At 39.9% G+C, this 11,823-nt stretch overlaps 1 protein-coding gene across 1 annotated transcript; it reads left to right on the top strand.

The window, feature by feature from the left end:
• The first annotated feature begins 3,498 nt into the window (after positions 1–3,498).
• LOC102978729 (protein lin-28 homolog A-like) lies at positions 3,499–4,116 on the top strand. Its single transcript, XM_055083958.1, has one exon. The coding sequence runs from the start codon at positions 3,499–3,501 to the stop codon at positions 4,114–4,116; it is 618 nt and encodes a 205-aa protein (XP_054939933.1).
• The last annotated feature ends 7,707 nt before the right edge of the window (positions 4,117–11,823 follow it).

Below are 11,823 nucleotides of genomic sequence, written 5' to 3'. Positions count from 1 at the left end.
AAAACATACAGTATTTGTCTTTCTCTGTCTGACTTATTTCACTAAGCATAATATCCTCAAGGTCCATCCATGTTGTTGCAAATGGCAAAATTTTCATTCATTTTTATGGCTAATATTCCAGTGTGTGTGTGTGTGTGTGTGTGTGTGTGTTGTTTTTGTTTTCTTTGAATATATACCCAGGAGTGGAATTGCCGGATCATATGATAGCTCTATTTTTAGGTTTTTAAGGAAGCTTCATACTGTTTTCCATAGTGGTTGTACCAATTTACATTCCTACGAACAGCGGACAATGTTCATTTTTAAATGTAAAATATTTCAAGTTCTAATTTTTAAGTAACAATAATTTTGGTTAAAGTCAAATTGTTGAAAATGGTGAAACTTAGAAATATCAAGAAATACTGAATCCAGCAAGAAACAGTTAAAAAATCTGTTTTTAAAAAAAGTTTATACCAGACCAATAGTTCTTAGATCAGTAAGTGATGAACTGGTCAGACTGCCCCATGGTTAATTTTATTTGATATGCCAAGATAACTGAAATAATCAGACTCATAAAAATTACTTGAGCTATTTGGTCAGATATAATTGTGTGATGATTCATTTTGTTGTTCAATCAGCCCTTACGAGTCATCCTATTTCAACTGATCTGAAAGAATTCCAAGTTTTTATAATAAAAGTGCTATTTCTTTCATAGAATTTATTGCAACTTTTTGTTTTGTTTTTGTTGTCTCCTTAACAAGACTATAAATTCCATGAAGGCAGGGACCATATCTGTTTTTCTCATTGTTATTTTCTCAGTGTTTTCTATAGAACATGCAGAGTAGGGTTCAGTTAATGTTTTGTGAATGAATATGAATAAATGAATGGATGGATGGATGAATGAGTGAATGAAGTAAAACTTTAGAAGCTAAAACTATATAGATTCACCATGTAGTCTATACCTATTAAATGTGGGGAAGGATAGTTAAAAAGTGAAAAAGTCAGCCAATCAACTAACTGTTAGTCATCCCTCTTCCAAATAAATCATTCAATTAATTTATTGGATGATATCTTGAGTTCGTATCAACCAAGTCTATAGAGAAATGACCCTCTAGTAAGCCAGGCTATATCAGATAACATAAATGGCAAGACCTTTTAGAAATTTTAATGCAAACAAGATGTTCATACAGTTATATTGGAATTTTATGCTTATAACAAAATCAATATTTCTGCATTTTCAAAATTCCATTTCACTTAGTCTATAAATCTCCATTACAAGGATTAAGTAAATCAGAATCAATAACATAAGGAACCACTTGATACTACAAATCCATTAAATAGTTTAGAGGAGAGAGAGACAAGGAGAGAGGGAATAAGGGAGAGGAGTAAAATATATAACAAGAAGAGAGTAACAAACATAATATAATAATGTAATGAAAATAGCAACTACCCTGTGCGCGCACACGTGTGCACACACACGCAATAGACATTAGCTTGAGACATACACGCAGCTAGGTGAGCAATGTAAAAACACCCTTTTTTCTATTAAAATGGTATCATAGATTCTATAGTGGAGGGAAAAATAGAATCTATTTTAAAAAGACAAATTTCAGACATGCCTATGATTGTTTATTGTCTTACTGTTTCATGTTTATGAACTTTATGAACGTTCACTAGAGCAATATTTAAATAGAATTCCATAAAATTGATGCAGCACATTTAACTCCATGCTTCAAATCTGTCATCTAGTTCTACATGGATAGTGAAGTATTTTGTATACTATTAATAGAAAATCTAACAAAGAAGCTATTAGTAAGCAAGGTTTGCATATTCTCTGTTTTTTAGGGACAGAGCTTTTTCTTTCTTATGGAGAAGAAAAAGAAAGCAAAGCATAAAACTAAAGCATATCCTTTGTCAACATGAGTAGGTACTTCTCAGTATTCTTTTTATACTGTCTGGATTTCCAAATGTGCCCTTATCATTTTTAGCAAGTGAAAATTGGGAAGAAAAATAGAAATGTAATATGTATTATTATATTTTAAAGTGATGTTCTACTTTTCTGTTTGTAGTTATTGAAGTTTTTGTCTTACTTCATTAAACATTTAATAAATCACCACCAGTTTTGTGACAGATTTTAACCATAACACAAACAGCAGGAGGTGTAAGCCCCACTCAGTTCATATAGGCATATAATATCAGTGTCTACATCATCACGCCCTGCAGGCATATTGGCAGAACGACCAATGGAGGGTAAGCTTTTTCTGACAAAGCTTTGAAAATAAAGTTTTCTTCTTTTATCTTGCTACAAATCAATTGGAGCCCTTACAGCAAAATCCTATAAAATAACTTCAAACACCACTTCTTAGTCTAAAAATTTGTATTATGGCTATAACTCTTTGAAGTATTATGACTGAAGTTTGGAGGAAAATGATTTAAGTGCTATCTGCTAGACATCAGAGCTTCAAAAATTCTCTCAGTTTTTCTTGACACATAAACTACTACCCACTGTAGTTTTTAGAATTTTTTTTCCTTGCTTTTAACCAACCTAACCCAGTTCGCTTGATACAAGTTACTTAACTGCAGTTTATCCAAATGAATTAATACTCTTTGAAGGTTCACCAACTTGCAGTTGATTATTTTACTTTGTCAAGTTTTATGTTTCCCCACTCTGCTAGAGTTTGGGGTTTTTTAGAAAAGAACTTCCAGAATCTCAGCATGTTAACTTTAAGTTTAAAAAAATCACTGGGGAAAGTGTAAAACATGGGGTTAAGGGCACCTGTGATTCCTGCTTGGAAGTCAAATGTCAGAAAGAGAAAACTGAAAAGTTTTCTGATGGAAGAGTCTCCCTTACACTGAGGAGATGATGAGACCAAGGATGCCTTCTGCAAAGGGCACGAGCCTAATCAGGGATCCTCCCGCAATGGGTGAGAAGCTGTTGTCAGGGATTCAAGTCACTGCATGCTCACAGAAATTCTTCAGAAACTCCAGCAGAAACTTGAGCAGTTTAAATTTCTTTAAACAAGACACAGAAAAAGTTTAACTTGAGAAAGAGAAGATTCCATTCAATAAACTCTTTGTGAGTGTCTACCTTATGCAGTCACCTCTAGGAGATGCTATGTTGAGTGGGGTGTGCAAAAATGAAAAAAAAATAAAAGCGTCCCTGACCTCAACAAACTCAATATCTTTGCTCAACACATTGAGATTCCTTTGGCATTTTATTCCATGCTCTCTGAGGGGTATTTTGGGTTGAGTCTCTTTTAAAAGAAAGTGATGCTTTGCAGAGTGCAAAGTAATTAATATAGCTAATATGGGTTCTAAATTGTCACTTCATATTTATAGTGGCCTAACTTTTATAGAAAATTCTGGAAAACAATTTACACTATATCAGTGCTACTCAGAATGCCAGTCTGTAATAAGACAAGGAACTTGCATCAAAAATTAAATCAGCCTTTGCCTCCGGACTTCTCTGGGGCCAGCAGCCGGCCGACCTGGGGCCCGGGACAGCGGGCTCAGCCGACTACCATGGGCTCTGTGCCAAACCAGCAGTTTGCAGGTGGCGGCGCCAAGGCTCCAGAGGAGGCGCAGGAGGATGCGGCCCGAGCGGCCGAGGAGCCGCAGCTGCTGCACGGAGCCGGCATCTGTAAGTGGTTCAACGTGCGCATGGGATTCGGCTTCCTGTCCATGACTGCCCACGCCGGGGTCGCAGTCGACCCCCCGGTGGATGTCTTTGTGCACCAGAGCAAGCTGCACATGGAGGGCTTCCAGAGCCTGAAGGAGGGTGAGGCCGTAGAGTTCACCTTTAAGAAGTCTGCCAAGGGCCTGGAATCTATCCGAGTCACTGGCCCTGGTGGGGTGTTCTGTATTGGGAGTGAGAGGTGGCCCAAAGGGAAGAACATGCAGAAACGCAGATCAAAGGGAGACAGCTGCTACAACTGTGGAGGTCTAGGCCATCATGCCAAGGAATGCAAACTGCCACCCCAGCCCAAGAAGTGCCACTTCTGCCAGAGCATCAACCGTATGGTAGCCTTGTGTCCACTGAAGGCCCAGCAAGCTCCCAGCTCACAGGGAAAGCCAGCCTACTTTCGGGAGGAGGAAGAAGAGATCCATAGCCCTGCCATGCTCCCAGAGGCCCAGAATTGAGCCACAGTGGGTGGGGGCTATCCGTTTGTGATCAGGAAGTTTTGAGCAACAGGCATCAATCGGCAGAGTGGAGAAAGTGGGGACAGGGTGGGTAGGGGGCAGCTGGCACTGCCATATATCTCAGGCCAAGGGCCAAAGCGTCACCTCCTCTTCCCTCTTGGTGGGGGGAAGGGGTGAGGCGAAGAAACTCCAATCATGCTCTATCCAAATGCACGTGAGGGCTTTGGGGGGTAACCCTTCCTGCATGCTTTATCTGAGTCTCCACCCCCAGAATCTCCAGCTTTTGAAAGTGGCCTGGATAGGGAAGTTGTTTTACTCTTCAAGAAAGATATGGAATAATATTTCCCGTGCCAGAGTGAAAAGATTAAGCATGAGACCAGATTGATGGACCCAACCCACAAGCCACTACATTCTGTGGGAGGAAATATCTCAGGGGTAAGGCAGGGTTTTCCACATCTTGTCTGCTCACAACCTCCTCCTGGGATAGAGTGCTGAGAGAACTGTCCCAAGCAGTGGGTCGTGATGATAGGCAAAAGGGGGGGGTGAGGGAACAGCTGCAGACCTGCTGCTTCTAAGCTCACTCCCACCCCATTCTGGGCCAATACAGTTTTATTTATTTGCTCCCTTGGATGACTGTACCTTGGGTCCCACTTTCTTCAGGATGCCAACGGCACTAGCTATGTGCGAATGACGTATCATGTGCATTTTAACTTTTTTTTTCATAATATAAATATTCTGGTTTTGTATTTTTGTGTATTTTAATCTAAGGCCCTCATTCCTGCACTGTGTTCTCAGGTACGTGAGCAATCTCAGGGATAAGTCGGCAGCAGCTCCGGGTCTGCACAGCAGGAATACTTTTTGTTGCTCTATCACCAGAGAGAACGACTATTTTGAGCGTATAGCCTATTGAACTACCTCATTTTTGCCAATTAGAGCTGGCTTTTCGGTCACAGTGTCCTCTTGAAACCCCTCTGTCTTCAATGTTTCATGGGAGACTAGGTTTTAACTGGGTTGCCCCATGACTTGGTCTCCTTCTACTGAAAGATTGGAAATTGGTCTGAACAGGAAAAGGTGGTACAGAGAGGTTAGGAGAGGCTAGGCCAGGTAAAAGGTGCAGAGAGGGGAAGCCAAGATTAGGCAGAGGTCATCTGTATGTGTGATAAAGGATTCCTGTTCCAGACCTCTAATTCCAGGGCATGGGACTCGCTTTACATACCAGGTCCATCCTTCACTGGATTGGGCTGGGCCTAACATACACAACAGGGTGTATTGTACGTGTTTTTGTAAAAACTGTGAGTTGGTAAGGACAAGTTTTAAGAATGATGCCTCTGTACCCATCTTGAGCTGCCCAGGGATGGATATACGAAGCAAGGACAAGATCCTTAATCTTTAACAATTCTGGACTTTTCCTCCTTGGTTTCCAGAGAGACCATCAGTGATGGCTTCTTTGTGGTTCCCAGAGCCAGTGTCCTGCCCTGCTGCAGCAGTAATTAATGTCATGGTAGCTAAAGGAGAAAAGGGGGTTTCGTTTACATGTTGTGAGATCACTGCAAGCCTACCTCACTGTGTTGTAACGGGGCAAATGCAATAGAACGCATTGGGTGATGTGTGTTTGATCCTGGGTTCTTGTCTCCCCCAATTGCTGCCCCCCTCTAGTTATTGTATTTGTCTGGACTTCGTAGGACTTCACAAGTAGCTGATTTGGTGATTGCTAGGTGGCCTAGTTTGTGTAAATATAATGTGTCGGTCTTCTCCATGTTCTTTTGGGGTTTTATTGTTTACAAACTTCTTTTTACATTGAGAAAAAGCAAAAGCCAAAGCATCTTTGACAAAAGGTCTGCACCAGCCACAAAGATCTGAAACATAAACTTGGGGGCCCCTCTTCTTGAAGTGGGAGGTCTTGAACTACACTTTCTTTTGTGTTCCCCTTCCCGTTTCCTATTTGAACAAGATCTACTGTCCTAAAAACTGTATTCCTACCCCCTCTTCTTTCCCCCTTCGTGCCCCCCCAAAAATAGTCCATACACCTATACGTTTAATTTTGGGGGTGTCTGTGATTAAATGATTTGTGCAAAAATCCTGAAGAAGCTAAGAACTCACCATCCCTTGTTCTCAGTCTCCTGAGTCATGACCATTCCTTGATGTGATTCATGCCAAACAGACTGCTGTCTTTGGATGGATTAAAACCTACTTTAATCTCTAATCCTAGGGTAGAGAGGAGCAACGAGGGGGCCTTCCATGTAGAAAGTGGGGTTGGGAGACCACGAAAGGAAAGATGAATGTATAGCCAAGTCACTCAGGAACTTTAATGCAGGTGCAAGAAACTTCTGTCAAAGTGGCCACAAAATTGTTTAACAGGAGACGGACGAATGTAACTCCATGTTTACTGCTAGAAACCAAAGTTTTGTGTGAAATCTTGAATTTATGGGGAGGGAGGGAGGGTAGAAAAGCATGTACCTGTTCTTCATCCCTTCCCCTCATTACTGAACTGCAGGAGACTGAGCCCCCTTGGGCTTTGGCGACCCCATCTGGGCAGTGTTTATTTGTTGGTTGATTTTGCTGTGCCAGGTACTTCCTTTCCCACGTGCTATCATTTTGTAACACACATGCTGACCCTTTTCCCTTCCCCTTCTTTTCCTTGGGAAAATACAATGAATAAAGACTTATTGGTACCGAAAAAAAAAAAATTTAAATCAATGCACTGCTTCCTTCATCAAGAAAGCTCTGCTGCCAAAACAATAAATGTCAGCTGAGTTAAACAGTATGGTTAGTAATTTCTGGAGCAAGCTCTTTATTCCAACTCAGGTCAGTAACAAAACGGTTTAAAGACTGGTAGCTTATCTATGAACCATATTTTGAATAACTCTACTTTTCACAACCCAGCTTAGATTGATAATCATCTAGAGCAAAATAAATAGCAAAATCAGAAAACAGAAACCAAAGCAAAAATTACCGAGGAGTAGACGTTGTGGGAAAATGTTAGGAAATATAGGAAACTGAGAAGGAATAAAGGGGCTCTGTTATACATCCAGGGAATGAAATCACACATTTTAACCATCCTCAGTGGGATGCTGCTGAAGAAGGGGACCTTTTGTGGTTTACTTAAAGAATAGGCCAAGAACAAAACAAACAAGGCAGGTGCTGCAGTTAGGAATTTCTTCTAGTGCATCTGCACCTTATGTTTTCTCATTGCTCTTGGTACACTTACAGGCATGCAGAAGGCTCAACTATCACCAAATGGCACTGAACAGGAGATAAAGCCCAAACTGTCCCCATGGAGCTGAACATGATAAGCGAAAGTGCTGATTCAGAAAGCCACAAAGAGCTTGATAAACATGGCTACAATATCTGGAAAAGAGATTGCTTGGCAGTAGCTGGTAGGTGATGATATCATGCTTCCTTCCATCCCATCAGGTGGCAAAACTGGATAAACACAAACGTCTTGAAGCCCAAACCCGCAGAGCTGCTTCAGTAGGAATGTGTGGGAAATATTCATCACATATTAATGTTACCCCTCGCAACTGTTAGAGAACTCGTTCCCTGAAGAATTACCGGACTTGATCAATTCTCAGAGAGGACAGGTAATATGCATCCTTCTGAGAAATTTTAAAGGACCAGGCTTGCTGTAAGCCATCTATTTCCCCAGTCTTTTCCCTCTACTACTCATAGGCCAAGTGCATTTTTGGCCCAAACCTCAAGCTCCAGTCTCTGAGGTGTCTCCTGAGTCCTGCTTGTTATATGCTCCATTCTTTCATATACCCCTCATCTTCTCCAGCATGCTCTTCCCTTAGCCAAACATTTTCTGAAATCCCACTGTCTCCACAGACGTTTCTTCCAGAACTACCCCAAAAAGAGATAAAAATTTCCTCCCAATTCTGTCTCTAAACGTAATTTTCAAATGTGCCGAACACTGGATAATGTTAGATCATCTATCAGCAAGCTACATTTCTCCTACTGTCTGTGTGGATTCTATATGTGCTTATCTGTATCAGTGTTTATATGTCTTGATTTAAAGTGCCAAGAGAGCAGAGCTGGTGCTTGTTTGTGTGAGTCTCTTCTATACATTTAAGATCATTTTTGTATTTGATCCTACAACTTTAATGATAAAGAATCCAAATTAGATGTTGCAGATAGGCAAATTGCCTAAATTAAAACCATCCACTCCCCTTTTCATTTTCATTCTTCTGTTCCAAAGGCTGGAAAGCTAAAAACTGTACTTGCCCAGATTCCTTTGCAGCTGTGGTGCAGAATTGTGACACTGGTCTCAACAATGTGATAAACCTAAATGTAGAAGCAAGTAACAGGAAGAGATGGCTATGCACAGGAAGATATGACCACCCAAAAAGTACTGTGAAAAAAAGTGTTGATTCTTCCACGGTGGCTGGGGCAGAACTTCTGGTGTCCGGTTTCAGAACAGTCAGTGTTAACTGGAGGGCAGCTCTGCCCTGGAGTTTGCTAGAAGAGTTCACGATGTGGTTGGGCACTTTCCCAGCCTACACAGTTCTCTGGCCTTCCCAGAGATCCTGTGAGGTACATCATATATTTTAACAAATCCTTTTCTGCTTTAAGTAGCCAGAGTTAATTATGTGGCTTGTATCCACCAACCCTTACTAATGTGTTAGGTTTCTGCTTCAATTTTTAGATAAGCAATCTATTTGGCCCCAGTGTCACAAATACACATTTGCTTAGAAATAAGAAAGAATTGGATTTTTCAGATATAGGAAAGTAGTTTGTGATTATGGGCCTCAGATTTAATTCTGCATTGAAACTTTTATCTAAAGGATTTTAGGGGGGTGGCAGGCATGTGGGCAGGGGGTAAGGGGCAGGCCTTCGGGAATCACTCTCCAAGACACAGAAAAGCTGGTGGCAACAACTTTGGTCAGGGATGCCTGGGGCTCAGACTCTGCTTCCTCCAGTTAATTAGGATACAGCCTTTTAAATGCTGAGTTAGGTCAAGAGCCAGGGGAGTTCTGTTGCTTATAAACACTACTTATACAGAAGCACAATGATTGTTAATGTGCGTTCTTCCAAGATGGTGACATAGGCCCTGCATGTAAAAAGGTAGTTTTATAACAAGAATTTGGCAGTTTTCTCAACTCTGGGGGCCCAAATCTGTCGTGCAGAGAATCACTAGAATCAGTGTCCCCACTGGGGCAAAAGACAACCCTCAAGGCATCAGTATCTACTCCATGCAGCCTCTTCATTTCTATTAAGTTCTATATCACTGCCTAAATAAATCAGGGGGGAAAGCAGGTGGGTCTCCTCTTACCAATTCGTAATCTATTTAAGATACTACACTGGACCTTTGAACAAAAGAAGGATGCAAACTATTGCCTAACACAGGGATGGGTCAACTTTTTCTTTAAAGGGCCAAATAGAAAATATAATAGGTTTTTCAGGCCAGACAGTCTGTGTTCCAAATGCTCAATTATGCCCTTGTAGCATGAAAGCAGCCACAAACAATACATAGATGAATGAACATGGCTGTTTTCCAATAAACTTCATTTATGGACTTTGAAATTTGAATTTCATATAATTTTCATACATCACAAAATATCATTCTTCTTTTGATTTTTTAACTATTTAAAGTGTACCCAGGCAACAAAAGTAAAAATAGATAAACTGTACTACACCAAAATGTAAAGCTTCAGTACATCAAAGGACACATTCAACAGAGTGAAAAGGCAACCTATGGAATGGGAGATAAATATTTACAAATCATATATCTGATAAGGAGTCTATATATATATGTGTGTGTCTATATATATACATATATATAATATAACTATAATATATTGTGTAACAACAACAAAAGACCCAATTTTTAAAAATGGGCAAAAGACTTAAATAGAAATTTCTCCAAAGAAGATAAATAAATGGCCAACAAGCATAAGAAAAGATGCTCAGCATCACTAATTATTAGAGAAAGGCAAATCAAAACCACAATGAGATACTACCCCACACCCTTTAGGATGGCTATTATGAAAAAAAAAACAAAACAGAAAATAGCAAGTGTTGGGGAGGATGTGGAAAAATTGGAACCATTTGCATTGTTAATAGGAATATAAGATGGTGCAGCCACTATGGAAAACAGTATGATGGTTCCTCATACTGTTCTAAAAATAGAACTACCATATGATCTAGCGATACCACTTCTAAGTATATACCCGAAAAACTGAAGACAGGGTTTCAGAGAGGTGGTTGTATACTCGTGTTCATAGCAGCATTATTTGTAAGAGACAAAGGGTGGAAGCAATCTAAGTGTCCATCAATGGATGGATAGATTAAAAAAATGGGTGTATACTTAAAATGGAATCTTACTCAGTTTTAAAAAAGAAGGAAATCCTGCCATTTATGACAACATGGATGAACCTTGAGGATATTCTGCTATGAAATAAGCCAGTCACAAAAATTTACAAATACTATATGGTTTCCCTTGTATGAGGTACCTAAAGTAGTAAATTCATAAAGACAGAAAATAGGATGGTGGTATCCAGAAGAGGATGGGAATGGAGAAATGGGGAGTTGTTTGATGGGTGTAGTTTAAGTTTTCCTAGATAAAAAGAGTCCTGGAGATTGGTTGCACAACAATGTAAATATACTTAGCACTACTGAAGTATACATTTTTAAATAGTTAAAATGGTAAATTTTATGTTATGTGTATTTTACCATACAAAACATTTATTTTGATGTAAGACCCATTCTTAGTTCATGGTTGTATAAAAAACAAGTGGTAGGCCAGATTCGTTTGCCAAATCCTGACCTAATGTGTACATAGGTAGCAACTGAGTCCCTAATATCTCAAAAGCCATACCTATGAATTCTTTCACTGATTCTCAATGAATGACATTTAAAGTGCCATAAAATAGACACAGATAAAGTACTATGGGCGTTTAGAGGAGGAGAAGATTACATCTAGGTGTCAGAATCAGTAAAGCCTTTGTTGACTTTTGGGATTCCCCCAATGGAAGGTCCATCAGGGCCAAACTTTTGAACAGGTCATATATAAAGAGGGATGGGCAACACAAACCAAAGAGTCAGCCCAAAAGAGGAAAAGCACACGGGGGAAATAAAAAGCTCAATTTAAATGGAGCAGTACAAGAAGTTGGAGATAAGGCTGGAAATTTGATTTGTGGTCAGAACAAGAAAGTCATTAAATAACGAAACTGGACTCAGGCAATGAAAAACAAGGAAAGGTTTTTGCACAGAGGGATGAATGGCAAGACCAACAGCATATAGTAATACAATTTGTTTATATGTGTGTACACTGATGGAGTGGGGAAATAGTGAAAACAGGGAGCTTACATAAGTACCCACTACAATAGCAATGATAATGAAGGCCTACAACAGGATAATGGCAGATATGTTGGAAAGAAGTTAAGAAGTTTGAGAGATGTTTTAGAATTGAAATCTATGGGATTTGACCACTGGTTAGAGAGACGAAAGAGAGGAAAGATCAAAAACAATACTGGGATTTCTAACCGGAGGATCAGGGACATGATAGTGTTATTAACAAAAATGAGAGACATGGGAGAAAGGCAAGTTTGGGAGAGAAGATGTGAATTCATTTAGATACACTAATTGTGAGGTGACAGTGGGATATCCACATGAGGGTGTGTAATGAATAGCAAGAAGAAGAGAAGTTAAGGATATACACATCGGGGGCTCAATCCTGGAAGTAATACTTAGGGCAATGAGTACTGGTGA

The sequence above is a fragment of the Physeter macrocephalus genome, chromosome 4 (assembly GCF_002837175.3).
Source record: "Physeter macrocephalus isolate SW-GA chromosome 4, ASM283717v5, whole genome shotgun sequence".
NCBI lineage: Eukaryota > Metazoa > Chordata > Mammalia > Artiodactyla > Physeteridae > Physeter > Physeter macrocephalus.
Note: the sequence above shows the minus strand (reverse complement) of the source record. Positions and strands in the feature narration are given on the sequence as shown.